At 40.3% G+C, this 26,294-nt stretch overlaps 1 protein-coding gene across 5 annotated transcripts in view; it reads right to left on the bottom strand.

The window, feature by feature from the left end:
* Positions 1-26,294, bottom strand: part of lpp (LIM domain containing preferred translocation partner in lipoma) — a 125,854-nt gene that overhangs the window by 18,551 nt on the left and 81,009 nt on the right. For all 5 annotated transcript variants that reach the window (XM_028402917.1, XM_028402918.1, XM_028402921.1 and 2 more), the window contains 2 exons: positions 19,666-19,762; positions 6,322-6,491 (listed from right to left, as the gene is read on the bottom strand). In XM_028402917.1, coding sequence (XP_028258718.1) covers positions 6,322-6,491; positions 19,666-19,762 — 267 coding nt within the window. The remainder of the gene's footprint in view (positions 1-6,321; positions 6,492-19,665; positions 19,763-26,294) is intronic.

A 26,294-nucleotide genomic window follows, 5' to 3' on the forward strand; every position in this document is an offset into this window, starting at 1 on the left:
TGGCTGCTGTAGTAACAAGGCAGATATGGCTGCCACAGAATGGACTTAAGAACAGTAGGCATGGTAACCTGTGTAAGCAATTAACCTCAGTGACACTAATTCCCGCAGCTGAACTTCTTCAAAGACCAACTGAGCTATCTGATATGTGAAAGGTCCCTACTGCTCTCAGCTCTGCTAACTAATATGCTCTCAGGGTTACAGGCAGACTTCCTAAAATGAAAGGAGAAAGAAAACGACTCTTCATTTCTACACTTCCAAATAGATGCTACAATCCCACTGATGGAGAACATTTTGGTTTAAACTCTCTAGACGGTATAAGAACTCAAACATAATGACTTCATTCCAGTGTGTGAAAATAGCTTTATCAGTGTTTCTTAAATCCAAAAGGTTCAATAGACTGTTCTGCATAGGTCGATTAACATGTTTATCTGTTGACAGGTTAGTGTGAATATTTGTGTCAGTATACTTGTTGGATTGGTTGTCATGTTTTTGAAAGGTCCAATCTTTTGGAGCAGGATTGTTAGGAAATAAATAATAAAGCCTGTCTCATTTCAAACTATTGATATATCCTAACCAGACACACCCCATGTAAATCCTCTCCTCCAATCACTGAGTGGCTTCCAGTGACCACAGTTTTTACACGCATGATTGACATCAGCCCTTACATGTACATATGTGAACATCAAATAAACTGGACTGTCACCAGAATCAGCAGATTCTGGATCAGCCTTAGAATAATAAAAAGAGAACTAGTTGGTTTGATGACACTTGCAGTTACCGTGGTAACAGTAAAATACAGTTTTAATACTACTGAAAATGTTCCATGAAACATGTCAGAGAAGCAGCTGCTAGAGTGCTACACTCTACACACGCTGTTTGCAGCCAAAACACTCTTAATAATTGTGAAATCTACCTTCTTGATGTGTTGACCTGGTTTTGATGGACAGCTGCATCATGTTCTAGCTTCTGTAATAAATACACAGTGTTTCCTCTCCTCACAAGAAAAGGCTCAGTTAAAAGCTTTAAATTCAAAGAAAGACATGTTGGGATAGCATCAGCAGTAACTCAGGAGAGGACTGAGGCTAGTACTACTGGTACGTAATTAAATAATTGCTAATGCTAATAATGTAATTATTGTATGAAGTACAGCCTACCAGAGAAAGATATGCCTTGTAGACACTGGAGAAATGCAGCACAAAATGCACTCTCAACACATGCTGACATGATCACAACACATAATCTATGTTCACACAAAAGCTGAAACATTGACTGTCCTCTTGGACCTTCTATATGAGCACTTCTCCAAAAGTGAAACACACTTCCGGAACGCACTGCGTCCTGTTGCTAAAAACAGCTCTGAGACTGCATCAGAGGCATTTTATACATGAATGCCCATTTAACTGCAAGATAATTGACTCATTTACCAAGGTTAACATTAGATTGTAGATCAGTACGTCACAGATCAGCAGTTAATCGAATGGGTCTTCCAATCACCAGACTGAGAGTGAGCAGACTTATATATAATAGTGAATTACACAGTATGTAAGTTTAGTTAAAACCATGTTAGCAGTTTGTTTTTTTGGCATGAGTGTCACGATTGATACGACATTGATACAAAACATTATTTAGTATAAAGCTAGCTAGCCCACATTTCTCCAAAAGTAACCATCTGGACATATATATGTACTTCTCAGGCACTCAGTGGGGCCTCTATTTGTTTAGCCATTATTACTTTCCATTCCTGGAGTAGTATAAATACCAGAACTTAGCCATTCTATCATACCATGCTATCAATGTTGTGACAGTTAACCAGAAATATTTTGATAATGTGTTATATGACTCTCTTATGCAGCTTTCTTAGTTTCCAGGTGATTAATTTGTTCCATGTTTCTGCAGAAAACATGCAGTCAGCAAAATGTTGAACCTACTGGAAAATGTTTCACATGAGAGCTTTCTTGGAAAACACTTAGTGGCACTAAAGATGAAGACTGCTGTCTCTCAGCCGTCTCACTGATGAACGGCTGACTGGGTGCTGTTTGCTAAAACCCGTACTTTCTGTCTTATTATGTGTGCTCTAACTGAATGAGGGAGGCAGGGGGACACCTCAGGCTGAGACACATCAGACAAAGTGAATAAAAATAAACAATGGTGATGCCGATGTTGTCACATTAACATGATTACGAATCACTCCATGCAAAACGAGACATTAACTGAGGAGCGGTGGAGTTTATCATCATCACTGTGTGTGTATTCAGATTGGCAGTGATAAGTCCTTCATGGAGAAGAGCCAGGGACGTGCCGCTGACAAAGGCTGATTGCTGCCCTGCAATTAGTGGGCCAGTGGTGTGACGGAGGTTGGTTAGAGAGAAAGATAGCAGGCTGTAAAATCAGGAAGTAGACTGGTACTGATAACAGGTGTGGGTGAGTTCCTGTACATTACTAAAAGGAATCAATAATATCTAGGCAAACCGTTTGAATGAGGCAAATCACTCTGCGGAAGAGAGGGTTCTTTCCCTATCAAATGCCAGTATTGTTCCACACAACATACTAAGCTCCAACACAGATAAGGCTGCTGCTGATTGCCTACTTTGATTCATGGCAGTAAACTTTGCTGGATGCAATCAGCCAGTAAAATGTACTCCTGACAAAAGGATTAACAGAGTTTTGCATTATATTGTACATATTCTACACACAGTGCGTTTCCTCAGGCAACTGTTATACCTGTAAGATATCCTACATCAAAATAAAGTGATGTCACAGGGTGTCAGGAATATCGATTTCACACTAGTACAGAGTGTACAGAATAAAAGCAAAAATGTAAAATGAGTTTTCTGTGAGATAACAGCTGCTCACTGTTTTCACAAAAGAATTATTTACAGTCAGTTTGAGGAAACACACGTTGATCTGCTGACTTCTTCAGCAGCAGCATGACTTTTCCCTTAATGTTAACATAAGGACAGAAATAGTCTAGTTAGTGACTGCTGGACAAAACCCAGTTACTCACTGTCCCAGCTAGGAAAGGAAGGCGCTATATGCATACTATTGTATATTTTTGTAATCCCGTTTCAATGATGATGTTGAACCTGTTGTTATTCTTGAAAAGAACAATCCATCTTTAAATTATACTATAACTAACTATATTAACTACAGTTATTGTTTCATTTCCCCTTTAAAGAGGAAACTTTAATCTTAGATATTCAATTCAATTCAATTTTAAGTAAGTTCAACCAGAATTGTCTCTAGGTGCTTTACTTCTGCTCGGGCAAGCAGAGCAAGCAGCGTCAGGAAAAACTGCCTTTGAACAGGAAGAACTGTTGAGCAGGACCCGGCTCATAAGGAGAACCTTCCTGCTGAAAACCATCTGGGTAAAATATCCATTCTTTCATAGGAGGGATCAAAAACTGTGATCGCATCATGGTGACGTCATCAGAACTTCTGCAGCTTAGGGTTGGGAGTCACATTTTCACAAATATGATGCAGTGAGGGCTTTAGTGAGCTATTGCTGAAGCTAGCCCTGAGTCCTGTGAGGAACACATGCTAACTGCTACTTGCTAGCTTTCAAAGATCCTCAGCAGCTTTTTAAGCCTTGCCTTTGGGGATTTGCTGATCTGATTTGTTGAGGTTAGCTGGTGATAAACTGAAGGTATATCCAGTCATCTCCCAGGTATTTATTTGAAAGTTCTTTCCATGCAGTGTCCTAGTCAGTGATATAGCTCAGTAGTCTCTAATGTTTTGATGTCTAATGTTCCAATGTTCATGCTAAGTTTCAAGCTTTTGTTCTTCAGAGTGGAGACAGAGTGACATATTGCTCAGCTAATCAATAAAAACACCCATTAATGTCTGACCACATATGTAACTAAACCCACTACCAGACGGAAAACTGTAGCTTAAAACTTCATGCTGTGGATATAACATGGCAGGTTGGAGGGGGAGAGTTTGTGTCTACATTAAAAAGAAAAATCACAGTGTATTATTAATATTCATTTGCTCTCAGACATTCCTAGACTGACTGACTTGGAGGCTAACTTTAAGTTTTTTCCCCCACTTTCTCTCTGGGATTTGACATTTCTCTTCAGAGACTCAACTCTCACGTTCATTCTCTAATCGTACAGAGGCGTATGACCCTGAGGATGAGAATAAAAGAAGAAGAAATTACTTTCATTAAGAAATTCAGATTTCCCCCATCCTTTTGATCTTGTGCCAGAAGAACATTTATGCTGATGAAATGCATAAATAAAGTTCTTAAATTATCCCTGTTCTCTTTAGCGCATGTATCAGAGTTGGAGAACTTCCAGACAAGACAGCTACAATCATAGTGAGTGCCTCTGAAAAGGGATAATTTAGGAGATGGCCTGCCACTGGTTTAAACATCATGTAACTCGGCTGCAAAATTGTACTGGTCATGTGCATATCAACCCATTTTCAGCAAGGGGCATACAGGAAAACTGTATGTATGCGGTAATGCTATTAGAAAAATCAACATTTACTAAATAATCATTCCAAGATGTTTTCTAAAAAGCAAACACTATCAGGAGTTCTAAAAAATGAAATTTTCTGACAGCAGCACTTAAGGTCTACACAAGACCTTAGTAGTGTTGCCTACAATGCAACTTAAGTTTCAGATGTGTCTTGCCAGTAGCTTCTAATCTTGTCCTAAAGCCACAGAACAGACATGAGGGTTGGGCTGCAGAGGTGTGTTTTAAAATCAACAAATTGAATCTATGTATTTAGAAATGAAATCAAGTGATCGTTAGAAGCTGTCATCACAATTTACTGCAATGAATACATGCTTCCATCTGAGTTTCCAGGAATGCTCTACAGACTGACACATAATGGGGAAACGTGGTCCCTGTCAGTTCAGCAGCAGGACTGATGACAAAATGAAAGGGAAACTAAATGAGGGAAACACTTCTGCTAAATGAATTCCCTGTGCGATGATTTATCTTTCCTGACAATGTTGTGCAAGGAAACACTTTCATCTGAGTTGTGCAACACAATGACAAGAAAACAGGTCGCACTATTCTAAGAAGGAACAACAACATTAAAAATAATCTCATTTTCAATCATGTGGTATTTCTGGTCAACATTTTCTGTCTTATCAACAAAAAGGATTAACACCATGTTACATGTTACATTTGATGTGATTAAGTGTATTTGAACCACATCTGAAGGCTCATCAGCCATCTGCAGATAGCTCCTCACCATCCTGCAGAGTGATGTGTAAATAAAACAATGTAATCCTGCATCTTCAGAAGTCAGTGAATGCAGCTCTGATATCATGATTCAGTGAGAACAAAAGACACATCTCAGTCCTGGACTATGAACACATGTCAACACATATCCAACCGATATTACTAACAGGCATGTGTTTGTTGCAGTTAGTATAAAGTTGTGATCATTGATTGAAAGATTCTATAAACATTTGGCCTGAATTCACTGCCATCACCAGGCATCAACAAACATGACCATGTGCGAGTTAAGCCACACTGACATGTTACCACTTGCTCTCATGCAGCTGATATGCCAACAGCTTCGTGTTTATACCTATTTACTGTATAGAGATGGTTTATACCTTGTTAGAGTTTTTATCATCTTTCTTTGTGTTCAAGTGCTCATTCCTTTAGTATTTTCATATTTAATAACTGACGGCTAAAGAAAGATTGAGCAACAAAACTAGTGTTTAGCTTCTCCACTGATAATGTGACCACATCTGACTCACAAAAAGGCGATGATGTCCTCAGATACCACTGATGGGTTGTCTCTGATTGGTGTAAGATAAAGGTGGGGCTGAGCAATACTAGCACGATTCACACAGTACCAATAACACTACCTGGCTGGCACCCAGCTCTAAACTTGCTGCCCTCTTATCCCCCATAAACAATGCACACACACTCGCACCAGAGCAGGACACTTCTTCATATGCCCATTGTTGAAACTTCTGATGCTGCACAGGGGTCAGCTTTGGCTCTCTGACTGCCCCTTTGCAAACAGTGGTGCTGGTAACAGCATGTGTTTGTTTGTAAAGCTAAAGAGAATGACCTTTGTTAGATAATGTGCTGCCCTCCTTGTGTAATGAGTCACATTCAGAGATAGTAAGAGACAGTTTCATTAAATGACCAAAAACAAAACAAAGCCAAACAGAAGAGGAAATGAAATTGTGTGTGTGGTGAGAGGTGGCAGCTATCAGACTTTGATGAAATGAAATGCGGTTGCCTTGAGTGAAACTACATGAACATTCCTGGAACAGCGCTCCTGATTGAACTTTGAGTGTGCCTGAGTGAGGTGGTGGAAGCAGGAGGAATTGAAAGGACAGTTGCTTACAATATAGCACGGCTCACAGTACGCCTTCTTCTCCACTGCATAGAAAGGCTTGCCACGCAGCTTGGTGCTGCAGGTCATGCAGACAAAGCAGTCAACATGGAAGACCTGGTCCATGGCAGTGCAGCCGGTGCCTTCACCCACCACGTTCTCTCCACAGCTGGCACAGCGCCCTGGGGAGTGGAAGAGGAGGGGAGGATGAGAACACATTCACAGATTTCTCAAGTCAGCCAACATTTGTCAGTAAAGCAACACATTCACAGTCACATTCACAAAGTGGTGCAAAGAAATCACAAAATCACTCTTATTATTGAGAAGAGGAGACATCTCATACAAGCAGTGCTTGACCTGATGACTGTCATCCTACAATGCAGCACATCCCTTCAACTGAAAAATACAGCTAGTCCAAAGGAAGTGGGGGATTACAAGAGGTATAAATACATCTGAACGATAAGAATAAACTGAATGGTAAAGATCACAGATCTGCTACAGTCCCACTGTCTGACAGGAGCCTCAAACAAGCTTCAAAAGCATTTCTACACTGGAAATATACATAAACACAATTATGAATTGTAAATCAAAATAATCATTTGAAAGGAAATGTTTTAATTTAATGTCTGAAGTCAACTGATGTCAGAGTTTGTCAGAGGTTATTTCTGGTTTCTGGGGTACCACACCTTCTACAAAGCTGATAGAGACTAAGGTGGAGGAACTAACACCCTTAGTGACTCTGACATCTGTATGAGTGTGACAAAATGTCAGTAAAGCAAGACTTGTTTGTGCAACACTGCACTTAACATGCAAGTCATCCATGTCATGTCAGTCATGTTGATTTTCTGCTTTGCAAATGAGACAACTGCTGATTTTAGAAATGAGATGAGTCACTTTAGCAGGAAAGATTACACATGTCATTAACATTAAAAGATAGTAAAAAGTAAAAATCTAAAACCAATCAACAACTTTTAACACTGTACCAAGTACCCTGAAAAGTTCAACAACCAGAAGGCACTGCTGCCCATGCAGGTACCATCTCCCAGGAACTTCATTCAGACTCTTTCTCCAGGGTCTACACAGTTAGAATGGAGATGGTTAAAAAAGGTTCTTCGTCCAAGGAAGAAGTGCCTGCTGTTAAAAAACTGATTTTGGTGCTGTGTTGTCCTCACTGCATCAGACTGGCTTCTTCTCAATAGGAAAGGAATTAGGTTTAAATAACTGAAATGCTGGGCAGCGGGTTGTGCAGCGGTAAGCAAAAAGGTTCCTGCTTCGAACCTGGCTGTGTGGAGTCAGCACGTTGACCCTTCGCCCGGGTACTCTGGCTTCCTCCCTCATACCAAAGATGTGCTTGTCAGGCTAACTGGGACTCTAAATTGGCCCTAGGTGTGAGTGTTAGTGTGACTGGTTGTTTACCTGCCCATGTTAGCCCTGTGCTATCAGAATCAGAATCAGAAATACTTTATTGATCCCTGGGGGCAAATTGCTTATTTCCCCTCTGGTGACATGGTGCACCCTGCCTCTCATGCATTCACAGCTACGATAAGCTCCAGCTCTAGATCTCATTTTCTCAGAAAAACAAGACCCAAATGTGCTCCGGTTCAAATCAAGACATCTTTATCATGTCTGATAGCTACATTTTATTAAATAATGAGTTTTTTTATTTTCATGCTAAAGGTATTAGAAATCATTCTAAAAGGCAGAAACAAATGTTGGCCATGGGAAATGTGGAGCTGTCCCTTTAAATGCTTCACTTCCTGAGGTCAGAAGTGGCTAATCTTCATTTCTATTTCAAACACTGGATAAGGACGGATTAAACACTATAATTATGCCACATTAAAGAAACTATAGACATCACCAAAGAGTGACATCTGTTTAAAAAGTTGGGTATTAAACGATAAAAAGAAAACTTTAGAAGTACAACAGAGTCTTTGTAAACGGGACACAAGCGAACTGATATTATTGCTCCAGAAAGAGCCTGATTGCATATTGCGGGACATGGCATTTGGATATCTTTAATTGAGTTGGAGATATCTTTAATTGAGTTTAAGATGTCCTCGACTCAATGCAAGTTATCTTCCACCAAATTAATAACACTGTCAATTTAATTACTGGTATCTTACAATAGTAGGGTTTAAAAAGATATCTGAGAATGTTTTATTTTTTACACATCTGAGGACAGATGCAATCTCTCAGAGGAAGCATGATACAGTATATTTAATTAATTTAAGTTCACTTCTATGGATCATTTTTCTTCCTTTTTCATTTTTGCTTCATCTAAAGGCTGATTTGGGCGATGATTGACACTCTGTATGCTCTGAACAGAACGGTTCAAGCGTGTTACAGACAGAGGCGAGACACTAACTGGGGGGAGATAGAGTATCTGATGCTTGCATTTTCACAGTTCCACTTGCTGTTTTCATATCAAAATTCAAACAGAGTGTAAAGCGGAATCTGTCTCAGGTATCAGCACAACTTTTGGAAGTCATATGTTGCTGAGATCAAATATCAGCTTGTCTGCAAGGCTTGCTAATGGTATTCTAATCTCAGATAACTCATTATCTTATCATGGGCCTCACTGGAAACGAAGAAAAGTTGCTTAGCGAATGAGTGGCTCCACAACTTTTCCAGCAAGGTTTCGAAATAATTACTGGAACACCATGTGTTTCAGGACTCATCAGTCTTTGTGGTGAGAAACATTAAGGAAGAAGTAAGTGACATTTTACTTTTAAAAATTCTTATCACAGCAGCTTTCTGTACATTCATTTAGCACCTGCTGTCATCCAGAAAAGCTTATAGTGCAGACAAGTTTTCATAAAGCCTGCCATTGGTTTCATCTGTTCCCACAGCTCTATCCACACCTCAATTATGGCTGTGTTACCTACTGTACAGGGAGGCAGATTAAACAAACGAGTGAAGGCACGTCTCGGGGGGACATGTGGGTGTCAGTGGAATCACAAGCAGGGTAATCACTTCAGAGAGCCAGAGGGAAAGAGAAAGGGAGAGAGCGTGAGCGAGAGACAGAGACGGAGCATGCTGAGCCTGTTAGTGGCTTCAGATCACAGGCCATCTTCAGTGAGTGGATGAGAATGCCAAACATGTCCCACAGGGCTCCCACTTTAAATAGTGAGAAGGAAACCTCTCGGAAATCCTTTTCCTTTTGGCAGTCTGTGATCGCTAGGGCCCTCAGGAGCTATATGTGCATGACTGTGTGTACAGTGTACACACTTTTACCCCAACTCATGCACACTCACATATACACAATGAAAAGAAAGATCTCTTTGTGCCAGACATGCCACACATGTAGACGAATATATACAAACACAGACACATGTATCATACTGCATTCATACCCACAGACATGTCATGCTATGCTGCGTGCAGCCCACACATGAAATCATATCATCATGGAACAAAGAGCAGCGGATCTCAGGCTGTTTACAGTCGGATTTGAAACTACTGTATGCTTTTATTACTATATAGTCCTCTCACACACACCTTTTTTAAAATTACAAATCTGAGACAAAAATCCTTAATGTTTAACATGATTCCTCAAGCTTCCTTTTCAGTGTTCAGTTCAAATATTACTTATGGACGACAAACAAAAGCTTGTAAATGAATTCTTCTGCAATTTGGATACACCTTTCTACACATGGACACTTTGTCAAGTTTTCTAAAAATCACACTTCAAATCTTTAGTGCCAATTCTACAGTAGTCCACATAAGCTGCAATAACTGGCCCGGGTAGAGGAGGAGAAGAAGAGGCAGACAGGACAGAGAGGATGAAGGAGAGAGAGAAACATCACACATTACAGGGAACAAACATGACAGGTTGATGATGTTGTCGAGCTGAAGCTATTGTTTTTATATTATAGTGGATGTATATATCATCAGAAAACAGTATGATAACTGAGAGCAAATGATGACTTAAAGCAAAGGTCCAAAAAGAAAACAAAAGTCATGTTCCTCATGAGACTAGACCCTGACTCAAGTCAAATGATGTTTATAGGAGCTGTCAGAAAAAAAAGAAGAAAAAAAACAGACTATTTTGTCATGGAATAAAAAATCTGCTGAAGCTTGCAATAAAGCTCACTAAGGCTGCTGATCAGGTGGTAATCCTCTGTAGGGACATTCACACTGATTTTATTTTTGATTTTGACAGTGTATTTGTAAAATATTAGCTTAATATAATTTGTAATTTGTACATACGTGTGTCATCATTACTTAGAACATATGGGTTTGTATTATGTATATCTTGTTTACATTATGCCAACTGCACTGTCTTGCAACATTACATCTTTGCACTCTCATACCAGTCTCAATAAGCTGTTATAAGTTAAACCATTCCTGGACTGTTTACATTATGCCAACTGCACTGTCTTGCACTATACATCTTTTGCACTCTCACTGCATTGTGCCTTCATTATGTGCCTTGTATATTGTGTGTGCCTCATTGTAGGTACATTTTTTTACACTTTATATTTAAGTTTTTTGTTATATGTTGCGGAGTAAAGAGTAAGGCAATTTCAATTCTCTGTATGTCCTGCACATATAGCAGATTTGACAATAAAGCTGACTTTGACTTTGACTTATTAGCGCCTATATAATTATAAAAACTGACAACATTAAATCGTTTTAAGTAGAAACAAAAATAATGTAAATTGTCTTTGTGTAGCTGATCGTCCTTCTCTTATGCAACAAAAGGTTCATTATCATGGCTGTTTTTAAATAAAAGCTTAAAATATATATATATATATATATAGAATATATAATAGATGAGTTGTCAATGCAGCATTTAACCAAGCATTTAACTAAAGTGGTGTCAGGTATTTCAGATGGATGCTTCAGCTGCTGGATTCCAGTTGTTTCTGTGAATTGCAGCAATTCAATATGATGGAGATGGAGCATTAAATGGCAGAATACTACGACTGACATGTAGTTGTTAATTATAACTTTATAAATATCTCAATGTCTGATTTATTCATTTTGCAGTGTTTTATTTAGCAGTAGAAAACTCATCTTAAGAGTCACTTATCCCACTTGCATTGAAAGAATTAAACATGATGCCTTCATTGAACACTGTAATGTCATTCATTGTGTGCTATGAAAGTGTAAGAATGTAAAGCTGTGCAGCATGCCTGTAACAGATTTTCCTCTCAGTCCTACTGTACGATGCCAGCGCAGAGTGCACAGTGTTTTACGCTGCTTTACATCAATAATTTCATATGTCTGTGTTGGAAATAAGCATTTCCAATTTTGAGATACTACTTCAAATGACTTCTTGAATAATACAGGACAGCAATTGAAGCAACATTGTATTTACCCCTGTGGAGATGATCCCAAATACTTTCGAACTATTTCAGCTGGGCATAAAGGAATCATGAAAGGCCTCACCGCTCCCCAGCGTCCCTTTGCGCAGGGAATGGAACCACAGTCTTGATATCAAAACTTCAAATACTTCCTGTAGAACCAATGCAATGGTGACGGGGCGGGAGGGGGAGTTCATTTACACTTTACTCACTTTTTTCCTTTCATTCTTCAACCCTCAGAAGTGTCTCTTCTCTGTTACATCGAAAGTCAAAAGAAGGACTGAAGAGAAAAATCTTTTCTTCTTTTCTTTTTTTTTTTTAAAGAAGCACATTCCCTGTGAGCTATAGAGGCTTAGAATGGTTAGACAATTTAATTGGATAAAAGGAAAAGATTAAAGAGGCCCTGACTCTGTTCCATAAATAATTGATTTCTAATGTATTTGTAGTGGCAGTGAGACGCTGTTGTTTGGGATTGGGGGATGTTGAGTGGCAGAACGCTTCAGATTTCCCTCAGTCTTTGCCTTCTTTGTTTTTTCACGGCGTGATATTGAAGCAGCATGAAAGGCAGAGAGGGAGCACACTTGCAGCTCAATTTGATCTTACATCGTCAGAAATCAAAGATCGTGCATGTAAAAAAGGATTGCAAGGAACTTTTTTTTTTTTCTTGTAGGAGACCAAACTTTTCACACTATGTTACTAAAGAATACAATTCTGCTGGTGCAACCCTTGCAAACCCCAAAGGCAAAAGCGGCAAATGCAGCTCGTACCCAAAACTAATAAAAGAACCACAAAATCCATTTTGGGACTTCAACTAAACTTTTGTGTTTGGATTAAAATATCCAGTGGATGTGTTAGTAAAAACACATTTAACTTCTGTAGATATTATATTTTGATAACATGGACACATGAAAAATTTAAATATTTAGAATATAATTGTGGCTACAAAAATGATCCTAGTTTGTGTTTCACCTCCTAATACAACAGGTGGGCTAAACAAAAGTACAAAGTTGTGAAAACTGTTTTACACTTAATTAAATACATAAATAATAGGTCAGCCGTTGTTAACAGTGGAAAATAAGCCTGCTGAACTTTTTAGGGCGGTAACTGCCAACTACTGAGGAGCCGGAGTCACTATTTGTGCATTTTCATCTCTTTCCCCTCTAGGTTAATCTGCTTTGTTGCTTCAGATTGCCCTCTGTGCAGCCTGACAATGCTGTGGCCTTCAGTTGCCTTGGAATGACAAGAGAAATAGCTGTCATCGCTGCATTTCAATCTCTGAATGCCTCTTTCCTAACCCCCGCCTTTAATCTCATTCCCAATGTCAGCAAATAGCAATCTACAGAACTGCTGCGGCGATGGTGGAGGATGGAGGATAGGCGAGCCTGTGCCACTAAGCATTATGGCTCGGTCTGTCAGGGCCCACAGCAGCAGAGTGTGTGTGTGTATGTGTGGTGGTGGTGGGGGGGACTGAGTGTAGGTTACATGTTTTAGAAACAGGTTGGCAGGAGCGACATGGCGCAGTGCCAGAGAGTGAGCGGGGCTGGCGAATGGGATGACAGAGAGAGTGAGAGAGAGAGAAAAGAGACAGGCACAGACAGGTGAGTGTGTTCGCAGCAGCACTGTATGTTTATACGCTGCTTATCTGTGAGCACCCGTGTGCTCTTAAGTGTGTCTGCGTTTGCGTGCATGAGCATGCAGATGTCTACTCATTCCTGAGGTCAAACGCTCACTCACAAATGAAATCTAGCAACGTGAGTGCCCGCAAGCCTCAGCTGGGCTTGCACGGCAGCTGATCTTGCAAGCCTCAGTGGAGCTGTCTCAACGAGGCAGGGTAGCAAGCGCCGAGCCTGGCGGGGGAGGAAGGGGAGAGGGAGGAGGGTGGTGGAGGGGCTGGTCACCTCACGTGAACTGCTGCCAAAAAAGCGGGCTTCCGTCGCTGCAAAAAGAAACCCCATGCTGGCACACTGCATCAGCTGAGAGACTAGAAAGCGTGCATAGAGAGGTCATCGGCATTGGCAGTGTGGATAATGAGAGGAAAACAAGGCCCAAAAACTCTGCATGGCGGGTGCAAATCAGGCCTCTGCTCAAAATAGTCACAAATATGAATAAGTACTGAAAACATGATGTGAAAAAACAAGCAAGCTGATGACAGAGCAGAAAAGCTGCTAAGATCTCATTCATAAAGAAGTGATTTATAGACAGTTTAAAAAACACTAGTATGTTTTTGCAGAATTTCTTCAATCTGTCAGGTTGTTGATTTTAATTCAAAGCTATTCACATTATATACATGAGAAAGGGGGTCTTAGAAGTCAAATCCACAGTCTCACACTGACATACATACTGCATTTCCCTTACAAAAGACAGCTACGATGGATCATCTGTGGGCATTGTGTTGTATAATTCAGTCTTTTGCCGTCCCACATACTAATCCACTGTAGGTGGTATAGTGATGCACAGGCTTTAGACAAGTTGCCATGTCACCAGACTGCCTCATACGCAGGCCTCCTCCCCCTCGGTGGTCTGTGACCTCCTTCCAGCAGCACTATGCTATTCTGTCACAGCAACACAGAGTACAAGACAGAACAAAGTGAAGCCCAACAGTGAGGGGAGGAAATCCTCACATAGTGAAAGAGGAAACTGGCTCATCAAGTCAAAGGGCCTATCAGGACCTTACACTGTAGCAATGCAGGGTCAAACTAAAGTTCAGTTTTTTTTTTCATTTCATTTTTGGGAAATGCTTCTAAGATTTCAGCTCTGACTGACAGAGAAACTCCTGCAGTTACCATGGTTATAACATATAGGTTGGAAGTGACCTCTGGGGCTGAGAAATCAAAATGAGGTCAAAGTACCAAAAACTGCAGTTCCTCGAGTGTCCACTTGAGCCATATCAGGGACCTCCACATAAACATGAAATAAACTGTGAACACTAATATTACTCAATTACAGTAAGACTGGATGTCACAATGGTACAGTTCAGTAAAGAAGTTTAATATCGTGACAGGGTCTGTTATAAACTGAGAACTAAAGCAGGAATGTACTGGCCTGACACTGGAAGCACTGGCACATCACCATCAGTAAAAACCAAATGTTGACATACAACATCAGAACTAAAACACTTCCCAGTGTAGATACATGCATAAAATTCTCCCTCGTTAGTCACTTAACAGCAACAGGCTTTTTTTATAACATGTAAAAACTTATCTTATTAAAAAATTGAAATGGGAAAAATCAGTAGGGTATTGGATGGTGCATTTTGTGCTGTAGAATAGAAGGTGAATTTTATTCGCTGTTAAAGACAGACGTTTTGCATGCATGCAACATATTACATGGCTGTAGTTAAGTGCACTGATGGTTTAATCACTAATTAGAAACTACTTATATTTGTTTGTGTTCATGTACAACTGAAATTTTAATGTGTTATTATTTTGTGCCGGCTTGTTTACAAGTGCCTTTGTTTTTCTCTGTATACAAGCCAAATGAACAATAAAAATGAAGACAAACATTAAAGGTACACCTTCATGCACTAAATGGAAACAGTTCTCTTTTTTGGGGAGATGCTTGGCCAAAGGCATTTGGAGATTGTGGAGGTGGAGCGTGGTGGGGAAGCAGGTTGGGAGTGGGGGAGGTGTCTTTTTAGGCGGCAAAAAGGTTTTCACTCTGACACACATCCCACTTGTTATGACATGTAGAGGCACATCTAAAAGCAAACTCCTAAGAGGTTGCTGAGGGCGACCTCAGTAAAATGCAAATGAATTCCACCGGAGTATCTTAGACAATGCACAAAGCTGTCTAAACTGGAAGCCTATTAATACATTAAGTTGTGATGCTCAGTTGTGTTAAAAGAATTAGAGGCAGCTCCACAAGAGCGCACTATGTGAACCTAAACTTTTCCTGACCCAATTACCTTAGCTGATCTGCTCTGACTCCTCTGGCCTGTACTGTTGCACTGCCATTTGTATCTCTTCCAAGATTCCTCATGAACTTTTCATATGAGGTGTCTTATAAATTATGAGCGCTTCTCTAGCTGACATTATAAGGAAAAATGGCAAAGCCTGCCTTTTTCTTCTGTGTCTCTCATCATAAAACAAAGGCTGGCTCAAACCAGGAAGGAGAGGCTTTCCCGACAGCTCGGAGTCCTGTGTAGAGTACACCATGCCCATAGAAATCTCTCTGCTAATTTCCAATGACTGTCTCTCTAACATCTGATAATAACATTTATGCCAATGCTCAAAAATCTCTCTGGAAAATAACTGTATAAATATTGATTGGATATTAACATTTCACATCTTTTTTTAATTCCTTACAGTGGAATACTTAAAGTCTGCGATCACATGGAAAAAATCTCAACTTGTCATTTTGGTGTTAAAGGAGAAATAAAAAGATTCTCGCAGAACAGAAACTACACTGCATAAGTATCATCATCACTAATTGTAAATAATGCAAAGCATCTCATCCTTTCAATTATTCAGCTTTATGTCCTGGTTTTGGTTGACATAAATGTAGTGATGACAAAATATTGTAAGTTCCTCTGATGCACAAATGCCAAGGCATCTGTACTGCAAGCTGAGTAGCTGTGTCTTATTAGATTTCCACAAACACAGTACACCTACGCACAACCTAAGTGGATTAAATATGACGGATGATGACATTTGGAGAAAAGGCTCTTTCAGATTACTCAAATCTAATCTGGAACTCTAAATCAGGACTAATCAGTTGCTTTTCAAAGAAGCTTCAATCACAAGGGGAATTTCTGGCTTGCAAACTGGGTTTCTCTCAAGAAAAGCTGTTCTTTCATAGTGCATCATTTTCAGGGTTTTTTTTTTTACAGCGTTTGAGAACGCTGCTTTTTTATCTGCCAATTTTTGCCACAGAAAGTCTTCAAAGACTTGTCCAGTGTAATTGCTGGACTGCAGTTGTAAAAGAGCATAACAATGTGTAACTGTGGTCTTCCGCTGAGTTTAATGAAAAGTTTCCTTGTGACATCGCAGAGCCGGAGTGTATCGTTAATTCAATTCAATTAACCCCCTCTGGACCAATGAGAACTCACCGTGGTTGTTTCACATTAGAAGCTCATCAAAGACATTAGTGACACCAATAAAACTTTGCTATAGAAAGACAATGATCCAGTCCAGAAGTGCACTCCAGATCACAGCCCCACTTTGATTAATCTTGTTAATTACTAGCCTTAGGGTTTCAACAACTGCTCGACATCTTTCCCCCCTGAACCCCCACCACAGAAAAAGAGGCACGGGTGCCACTCGATTCTTTGTAATTACAAAAGTCTCATGCTATGGGACTGCTTCCCCCACCACCCTGAAATATACAGTAAGAAACATGCATGGACAGAAGCGAATTTCTACATAACTGTGACTATATGTACATTATGCAGCGGGGGAGGAGGATGCCTCTGTGGATTTGCAGAGCAGCATGTGCCTGCACTTGAACTCTCTCCTAATGAGTCCCAGCAGTCACCTCGGTCATAGACCCTGCCTTCACTCTTGTCTTGTCTCTCAGTTAATTCAGCTGTCGCCTTGTTTAACCATGAGATGACCCTCCTTCCCCCTCTTTCCCTCCCCTCCACTCCTGTAACAGCTAGCCTCTGTCAGCTGGGGGACGCGCACGCTATCCTCGCTCTGACCACCTCAGCTCACTTATGACCCATTTCTCAACTCCTGTGTCGTTGCTTTACCAGCTTTGAGCCAGTCAGCTGTATAGCTGGCAAACAGTGGCAACTGCGTGGTATGGCACTACACAGAGTTCATGCCAGGTCTACATCGAGGACACATTCACCCAAAAATCAGGCCAACAAGGCCATTCCTCTGGAAAATGACTACACTTTGCTTAAGCCAGCAGATCCATTTGACCTATGTCTAATGTGAACCAATTAAGGTCTTTACATCAGTGCGCACCAACGTGAAGCCGAATATCCTTTAATACCAGTTAAATACATGTCCCTGTAGCTATAATACACCTACACATGCTATCATGGTGTGCTGTGTGATTATGTGCTGATATAAAGCCTGCTCCAGAGTCCCACTGAACGTATTGAATGAGGTATCTAATGGGCATGGGAACTAATTCCAGGGCAAAGGGGATTAAAGGCTAGAAGGGAGAGAGCAGCAGAGGGATGGCACCCGCTGGCAGCTGAGAGTACAGAGGGCGGAAAAATAGAAATGAAATATAAATGCACAGAATCCTTGCCTTTTGAATCCTATTTTGCAAAATAGTATTAACATTGGTATTTTGTTTAATCCTGGCAGTTATATTTTTATTTTATTTTTTTTTTCAAATCAGAGCAAAATTTAATATCAAGTGCCTTACAGGAAAAAAAGACAAATACAGAAAAAAGGCTAACAATCAGACTTTTATCAAAATCTGGATGTTTCATCGGTCCAGCGCCCATACTGCATCACTCCTTCTCATTACAGCCTAAGCAAGACTTGTGCCTTATCCTTTGATCACGTTGATATAGTTTTCAGACTCTACCTCCAGGACTGTTTTCCAGACTGGTGCAGCCACTGATGTTTCGACACCATGGAAATTATTAGATACAAAGAATACAAGGTCTGTGTAACACACACCTGCACTGTACTTCATAGCCCGGGGCCGCCTTCCAAAAACAATGTTGGTACCACACTAACTTTGTGGGTCACTGGGTGGGCTAATCTAGGAAACCTTTTATTCTATTAACCCACTATCCCACATTACTTCATTAAACCAGGCAAAGGATACATGTAACTATAAAGCTATAGGTTCTTAATACTATACAATACTATGAAAACAATATTGTGAAAACACTCACCATTCGTCTTGGGGTAAAATCATCTATATTCTTTGATACCAGGCCAATGCCACACATTTGATGATTTACTTGACAAGCATGATGGTGACAACAGCCATGCCTTTCTGAAAAGTTCTACACAGAAAAGGCAACATGTTTTTCTTAGTTGAATAAATGCCAACTTTTGCAATTTGCTCTATCTTTACTGGGAACACCTAAAAGCTGCTGGTGCTCACAGCTGCTTTTGCAAATGTATCAAAACATTGTTGTTGGTCTGCAGTGCATTTTCCTAGCACAAGTTACATGTGAAACAAACTCTCAGCCACCTTTCTACAAGCAAATGTGGACACTGAAAACAATGTCCCTATGCATGACCTTGATGAGATATTTAAACATCTGAATTTATCCATGAATATGAAGACAGAAATATTAGTTCATATTGGAAACTTTACAATTAAATTCCCTTGCATGCAGGGATGTCCTGTGGGATTCCTGTTATTTGTACCTCCCGAGTATTGATTAGCCCCTCTCTTTATTGATTTGTTGAGAGTTGATGTCGAACTGTGTGTTTCAACTCGATGGAAGATGAAAATAATAAATAACTCTATCTATTATGCACAAAGCTTTTAGTGATATAGATCTGTGGCTATGAGCTATGTTGTATTCAGGATATAAAAATGTCCACAGTCTGGCGGACACATATCTGAACATACCCATGATGGTAACTAAACTGAAAAAGAGCACATATAAAACTGTTTGTATATGTGCTCTTCTAATCCATTTACTTCAAATCTAGTTCACAAAAAATAAAACCAAGAAATTTGATGCAAGTATCTCTACCTCGCAGCAATCAAAATCCACCCCAAGCCCTTACAAGCTGAAACTTTTGTAGACATTCTTTTAATGTTTTCACCTTAAACTAATCTTTAAAATTATTTTAGCAAATTCAATCAAAGTAAATGATGCAATGAGTGTCCCAGGAAATGTGACAAAAAGCCAATATGAACCCATAAAAATGTAGGCCTGCTAAACTCTGCGTTGTACAGGAACACACCACCCTCCTTGGTTTCCCCTTACCTAGTGTGCCTGTGAAACAGGAATGGTACCTTTTCCACAGCTGTACATGCACAGGCCCAGCTTAGAATTGGAAACACATTGATGGAACGATTGCAATACATGGAGATATCTACATCTGCCTGTGGTAGTAGACACCTGTAATTTTCATAATGTGACATGTCCAAAACTGAGTAAGCTACACGATCCTACCAAAATACTCCTCAGATGGAGGATGGTCCATGTCATACAGCATCTTCTTGGTCAAGCGTTCCAGCTCATCTTCTGGGTGGGCCACAGGAGCACTGCCCTGAGAACCAGAGAAAGGAACATACAGTGGCTGTGACTTACAAACGTCAACATTTGGCACATTAATGCATTTATTTTTAGCTTTCTGTTGAGTATTAATTGTGGTCCAGGTAATTTCAAACACAACAAACATATGAACATACTATATATATATATATATATATAACAAAATGTGGCATCCATCTTCAACTTAAAGCTTCAACTTAAATCCCAACTTTAATAATCAGGATGAAGCACTGACTCAAGGTCAAGCCAAACACATTGAGTGTAATTAACATGCAGTGGATGGTCTTCAGTCTGCCTTTCCCCTCTGAGATATCTGACCCTGGCTCAGGCCCCGGTGGTGTGCAGCCCAGAAGGTTGTGCTTTTCCTTCTGTGCAATACAAGTAAGTAAAAAAAAACTGTGACCCTGACTAATCCTGGTGCTTGAAAAATAACGATAGCAGAGGGAAAAGAAGAACAAACATCAGAAAAAAGCTGCCTTTGAGTCCTGTACATTTGGGTGATAGTTATCGGAAGTTATTTAGTTGTGTTCTAAGCACAAAAAGACGAGGTGAGAGCTGAGGCCTAATCTGTAAAAGATTCTAGAAGGATGACATAACTCTCTGAAGATGCCACTTCCTTCCTTTCCTTGTGAGCCTGCCCTCCTTGTTATCATGCAGCCTGTGACATCTGCCTGCTGTGTGTCTGTATGGGGCTGACGTGTTGTGCCTGACATTTTCTGCCAATCATCCTCAGAGCCTGAGAATGCGCCCCCTCCCCAGCCCCGGCTCACGGCACAATCCCGTCACAGGTGCATGTCCTTTTCAGATACCCCGGAGGGCTGAACTTGACTCTCTCCGTGCTGCGTGGACGAGCTTTTTCAGAAATCTGTGACACTTGGATGACCTTCCCTAGATCTGGGGCTGGCTGAATCTTTACAGTAGATTTGATTTTCAATATTGCAACATGGGTCGAGATGTGAGATGACCTTTGGAGTGTTCCTAATTGTGACATCTGGGAGCTGGGAGAATGTTAGTGTCTGGTCAGGTTTTGTCCTAATTTATTAGTGGTTTTACTTTGTCCACAAGAAGGCATCAGATTCATCAATAGGTGATTAAGAGCAAAAATCAGTTTTGTATTCAGTGTGTATTTGTAAATATAAATCCTGTTGCACAGCTGTTCTGCTGTTATTGACTGTTGCATTTCAACCTTAGAATTTCATCTAAAGTCTCTAAAGATTTTGTCTTTGCCTATGTCTTTACTCATTCGATCACTCAAGTATGTGTATTGATGTATTGTCTTACAGTGTTTTTGTGTCAAAATAAACAAACCTTAAAATACACAATGGTTGCTAATAGCATGGAAAGTGTGGTGCTTAAGTGAGAACAAATAAAAATACAGATGATGTTGCAGCACCTGGGTTCCAGGTTTAATGCAGAGCAGCAACATTTTTGATCAGGGTTTTGATGAAGTAAGGCTGCTGAAGTGAGGCTGCCAAACACAGCAACAATCTGCCTGCTCTGTGTTCAGATCAACAGCCATGCTATAGTGTTGTGGCTGCATTTCAGGGTTAATTTTTAATCCTGTGACTACACCATCTGTCAAACAATGGCTGTAATGTCAACAATACATTAACAATGGCAATTCAAATGTACAGTATATATTAAATGAGTACAGTCAACGGTGTGCTGAGTTTATTTCAAGCGACAGTGAGAAATGCTGAGCTCTGCTTACTGTCCACAATGTATCAAGGAGTGTCTAAACTTTATGATGCATGACTTTTGCTCGGCGCGACTCAGGATGCAGCAGTCTGATAATGGAAGCCCAAACAGTAGGCCTCATTAACTGTGAGGGATTGACACTCTGCACGTGCAAATCTTTCTGCCATGCCAACGCACTCTCTAGAGAGCACCAAGGCCTCAGGTCTCAGATTCTTTGGCATGCCCTGCCTCCTCAGCTGCTCAGCCATCATTGGCCAGGATCACATGATAGAGGATTAGGAAGAGATGAAAGGGAACATTCCTCAACAGTTGGGCTTTCCTCTGTTGTCACCTTAAATCCCCTGCCTTTTACATAATACACAATGGTCAAAGGTGGTATGCATGATGGGGCTGAATACGACGACCTGCATGAAACAAAATAAATCTGTTGCGTGTTCACGCACCACAAAGAAGTGCTCCTGTTGTCAACCTCCTGCTCATTATGCCCGTGTTGTTAGTTTGAGACAGTGAAGTAGACGATTTAACACTGTTAATCTTAGCTCCACATCAAAAGCACATTGGAAAGGAAACGAAATGCTGCTATTACCAGAAACAGACTTTTGAGTTTAAGCTTCATTTATATCTTATCCACTCTTTGACACCCTGCAGCAATGCACTGCCAGAGAGTTTAAAGCACCTTGTTAGGGAGTCTTTTGTGACAGCACGGAATAATTTTTCACTTGAATAAGAGAAAGAAATTGCTTCCCTGCATGCTTTATGATTGCTTCGCAGTTTCTGTTCAGCTTTTCAGAAGCAACAATAGAAACCATACAGCAGCTATACGTGCTGCAGACATGATTTTTTCAGTTATGTCTGGCGCAATTCAGTAAATTGTTTGCCTACACCCTCAGGACACTCAACCACAGTTCCCTTGAAGTTAGTGCTAATATTTAGCAGGGAAAAGCTGTACCTATTTTACACTATTTCCTGATGTGAAGATGCTTACAGGTTCAGGTCATCTGTTGTTTGTTTTTGGATGACAGACTCCTGAAATACTTCATGATGGACATCAACAGCTCTCAGCTGGACGAATAATTTTCAGAGCTTTGTTTAATGCCACACCACTTAAAATCGAAACAACATCTGTAAGTGACCACTGTTGCGTGCTCCCTGATACAGCATGACAGAGTCAGGGAGCTGATCGCTACCCGCCACATCTATGAATAAAGCTGTGTGCGCCACCCACTGTGGAATTGGCATTGTGTCAGAACTGATTAGATGATGAATGGAGCGGGTGGGGTGAGGGCTGGAGGGGAGGCTCAGTACACACTCTCACCTGATGCCCTGACAGCACTGTGTCCTGCTAAGAATCAAACGTCAGGCTTTGTCTTTCCTGCTTCCACTGCAGTGATAGAGAGTGAGCAGGAGCGACAATTGTTCTCAGGAGATCAGATATACACCTTTGTTAGAGGAGGCGGAACAAAGGAGAGCGAGTGAACAGGAAGCTGGATGTATTTACATATCATCACCTGTGATGGTACAAAACAAAGGGAACATACAGATCTGTAGGATAAAACATAGAAGAGCACATCAGCTCTGCCTTTCACAGTAATGATGCAACATCACTTTTAAGTGTGTTATAATGTGAGGGCACACAGTGCATTGATCTGATCCTCCTGACATCTGGAACCAGACATGCAAACATGAACAAAACTTCTCTTTGGTTTTACAGTTTTACATCACTGTGCGGTTTGAATTGCTGAAAAATAATAGTGATGGAAGACATTTAAACAAGACACCTTCTCCATGCTGCTGTGCCTCCATGATTACTTGATTCTGAATCAATCAGAAAATAGAGAAAAAATATTAATTTTCTATATTTCTTTTGACTTATAGTTCATTTTTGTGCAACTTGTTACATACAAGTGGCTAGCTGGTGTGTTTGATTTTGTATTCTGGCAGTTTTATACATTTGGATATACCCCGGCCTTTGATGTTTTATATTGACATAAATTCTATTTGGATGGGAAAGTGGTGATTAAAGCAACTTCAATGTGTCAATTACCTGTGAGCATATATTCTGACAAATTTCACTGCCCAGTGTCAACCGGCATATTTTTCACAAGCTATGTATCTTCCAAACACTAAAATATGTTTGTATTTCCTCATCCATGTTTCTTAGTGGTCAGATAAACACTTCACCCTCCACAACATCCCCTCAAATACTTCTCTCATCTACACTGCAGTAAGTTCAGAAAAGGTCGCTTGTGTAGATTAGAGCACAGCCTCTGCATAGGTACATTGTGGTCACTAGCAAAACTGTAACTAAAACATTTGAAAAACAATTTAGCCTAGACTAGACTGTAAAGTGCTGGGACTGCTAGACTGGTTTGACTCTCAGTCCAAAGAGGCATCGTATATGCAAAAGTATTAATGTGCATATTTGACAGGATAACATGGGTGCTGCCTCAAAAGCCAGCTTACATCAGGAATCATGTGCCAGGTTTTTAGTGAACTAAGCAGGGGGCACCTTTGAGTCTCCAGTTCCCCTAAACGTATCGATGGCCTTAAACAGCTGGTTTCACATCACCACAGAGAGATTATGGCAGAGAAGCTGCTAACCCTAGCATCATCCCTGTGAATTGGGACAAACACAACACTGGTAGTATGGGAGCAGCCATTGATTCAGCAGATGTTACAATAACATGAAAGAAATGTAACATTCTGTTATATGGGAGTCAGCTGCAACAATAGCAAAACACAAAAGTTAGCCTGCTAATTAACTTCCACTAAGCTCACTAGTTTTCACGTTCTGGGCAGAATACAGTAGCACAGACACAGTAGCACAGTGGGTCCTCCTAAATGTTAAATGATGCAGAGACAGAAGACAAGAACATAGCTAAAGCTAAGTCTGCTATAAAGTCTGAAGCTCTGTTAAACTTTTGAGGAATCATGTATCTTTTTTCTTTATTTTCTTTTTGCACAGTCCACAAACCATGTGCAAAGACAACGAGACTGTGACACACTGTATAAACAGCACAAACCATTGAGCTGAAAGTGATAACCAGAGGGGGGGGGTCGGGACAAGCACACTCGAAAGAGCCCAGTGAACGGCTGAACAGCACTAATCTGGGTCTCTATACCTGCTGTCTTCCTCTGTTTTCCTTCCTGTTAATGCAAAGTAGCACCTCAAACAAAATGCAATTGTTTCACCTTTAACAATAACATTTTCTTGCATGCTCAGCATAAACTGAAGCAAGACATAATCATGCGCAGACATATTTATTCACAGATTAAATGATGATGGACTTTACAATACAAAATGCTCTTTAGTGTCAATGGAGCTGCAGCTTTAACTCAGGCTTTTAGGAGAGAGGCTTTACTCAGCTCGCAATCTGACATCCTGGCTCTTTGTCTCCCTAAATTACAATGGTATTATCTGAAATGGACACAGAGCCTTGGGAAGAGAAATGGTTTATTAAAAATAATAGAAATAATAAAAGCAACAACAGCAAATGGACCGCTGCATTAGTAAAGGTTCACGAATGATTGGAGGTTTTTATTGGATTGTAAAATGTCTAAAAATAAGCATTTGTTGTCGCAACACTAAACGAGTGATTATAGCAGCTTAGGCGACTCCGTTTAACCAAAACAATGAAGGGATTGTTGGATCAGTCACACTATCCTTTCACTGAGTTTGTGTGTATGAGTGTGTAAATGTGTGTGTCGAGAGGGGACTTCAGTAGAGTATGCCGTGTGTCTAGAATCAAGCATATGGGTTAAACACTTCAAGTCAGTCTGCATGAAAAGCTATCAACATACAGTGGATGTCTTTTTTATTCGATGCAGCACACACCCATCACCACAGCTGGCTTTTTAAAGCAGAGTCTTTGTGTTACTTTAACATAGCAGTGCACTTCAGGAGCACCACAGTACTGTGCTTCATTCATAAGAGTGACCGGGCAGAATTAGCGTTAAAAGAGATACTCTGCTTTAAATAAAAGTGACAAAAATAGCATTTATGGAGGAATGCTTTGTCATTTTCTAACAGCTGCATGATTAATTTAAGTACAAAAAAAGGAATCACATGTTCCTGGCTTTATGTAATCCAGTTGATGAATTTGGTGCTCGCGTTGTTAAACAGGTTATGAGTAATCTGTAATGCATTCCACTTAGAGAAGAATCATCGCAGCGCTGCAAATTAAGCTCAAGGCCACCTTCTGAGGAGGCACAGATAAAGTATACATTCTCTCCAAACAAAATAGGTCATGCCGTTTCAGCTCCAATTAAATGCTGAGGAAAAAAATAACAGTCAACTGTAGAGCAGTTGTGTACAGAGTAGCTGACGATAATTAAAAATTAACCAATTCCATAATTGACATTTTCCACAACCACTCAAATCTTTGCTGTAAAGTGAATTTTTATAAAGGGATGAATTTCAGAGCGTTCACAGACATGTAATGTATGTGGAGGGCCCTTTCAATGTTTGTAAGATTGTGCGTGTAAAAACTAGGTCATCTGTTCGGAACTGACACATCCCCCTGCAAACAGATATTTGAAAATCTGAGAGTGTAGAGGGGGGTGCCACAAGCAATCTGAAAAAACAACAACAACAACAAATGACTGCACAAATTGTTTGGGACGGAGATAAAACTTATTTGGCGTCTCTTTGTGTACCATTACAGTCCTGGGAAAGGAGCAAACACCATATTTAAGAGGATACAGGTTTGCCAGTATTTTCCCTGCTGTTTCCTCATGTGGTAGCCAAGATCTATATTTAAACACATGTGGTGGACATAATGAAGACTCACACAGGTTAGCTCTTCAAATCGATGTATTGGCAGCCTGAG

This window comes from Parambassis ranga, chromosome 4, assembly GCF_900634625.1.
Source record: "Parambassis ranga chromosome 4, fParRan2.1, whole genome shotgun sequence".
Classification (NCBI taxonomy): Eukaryota; Metazoa; Chordata; class Actinopteri; family Ambassidae; genus Parambassis; species Parambassis ranga.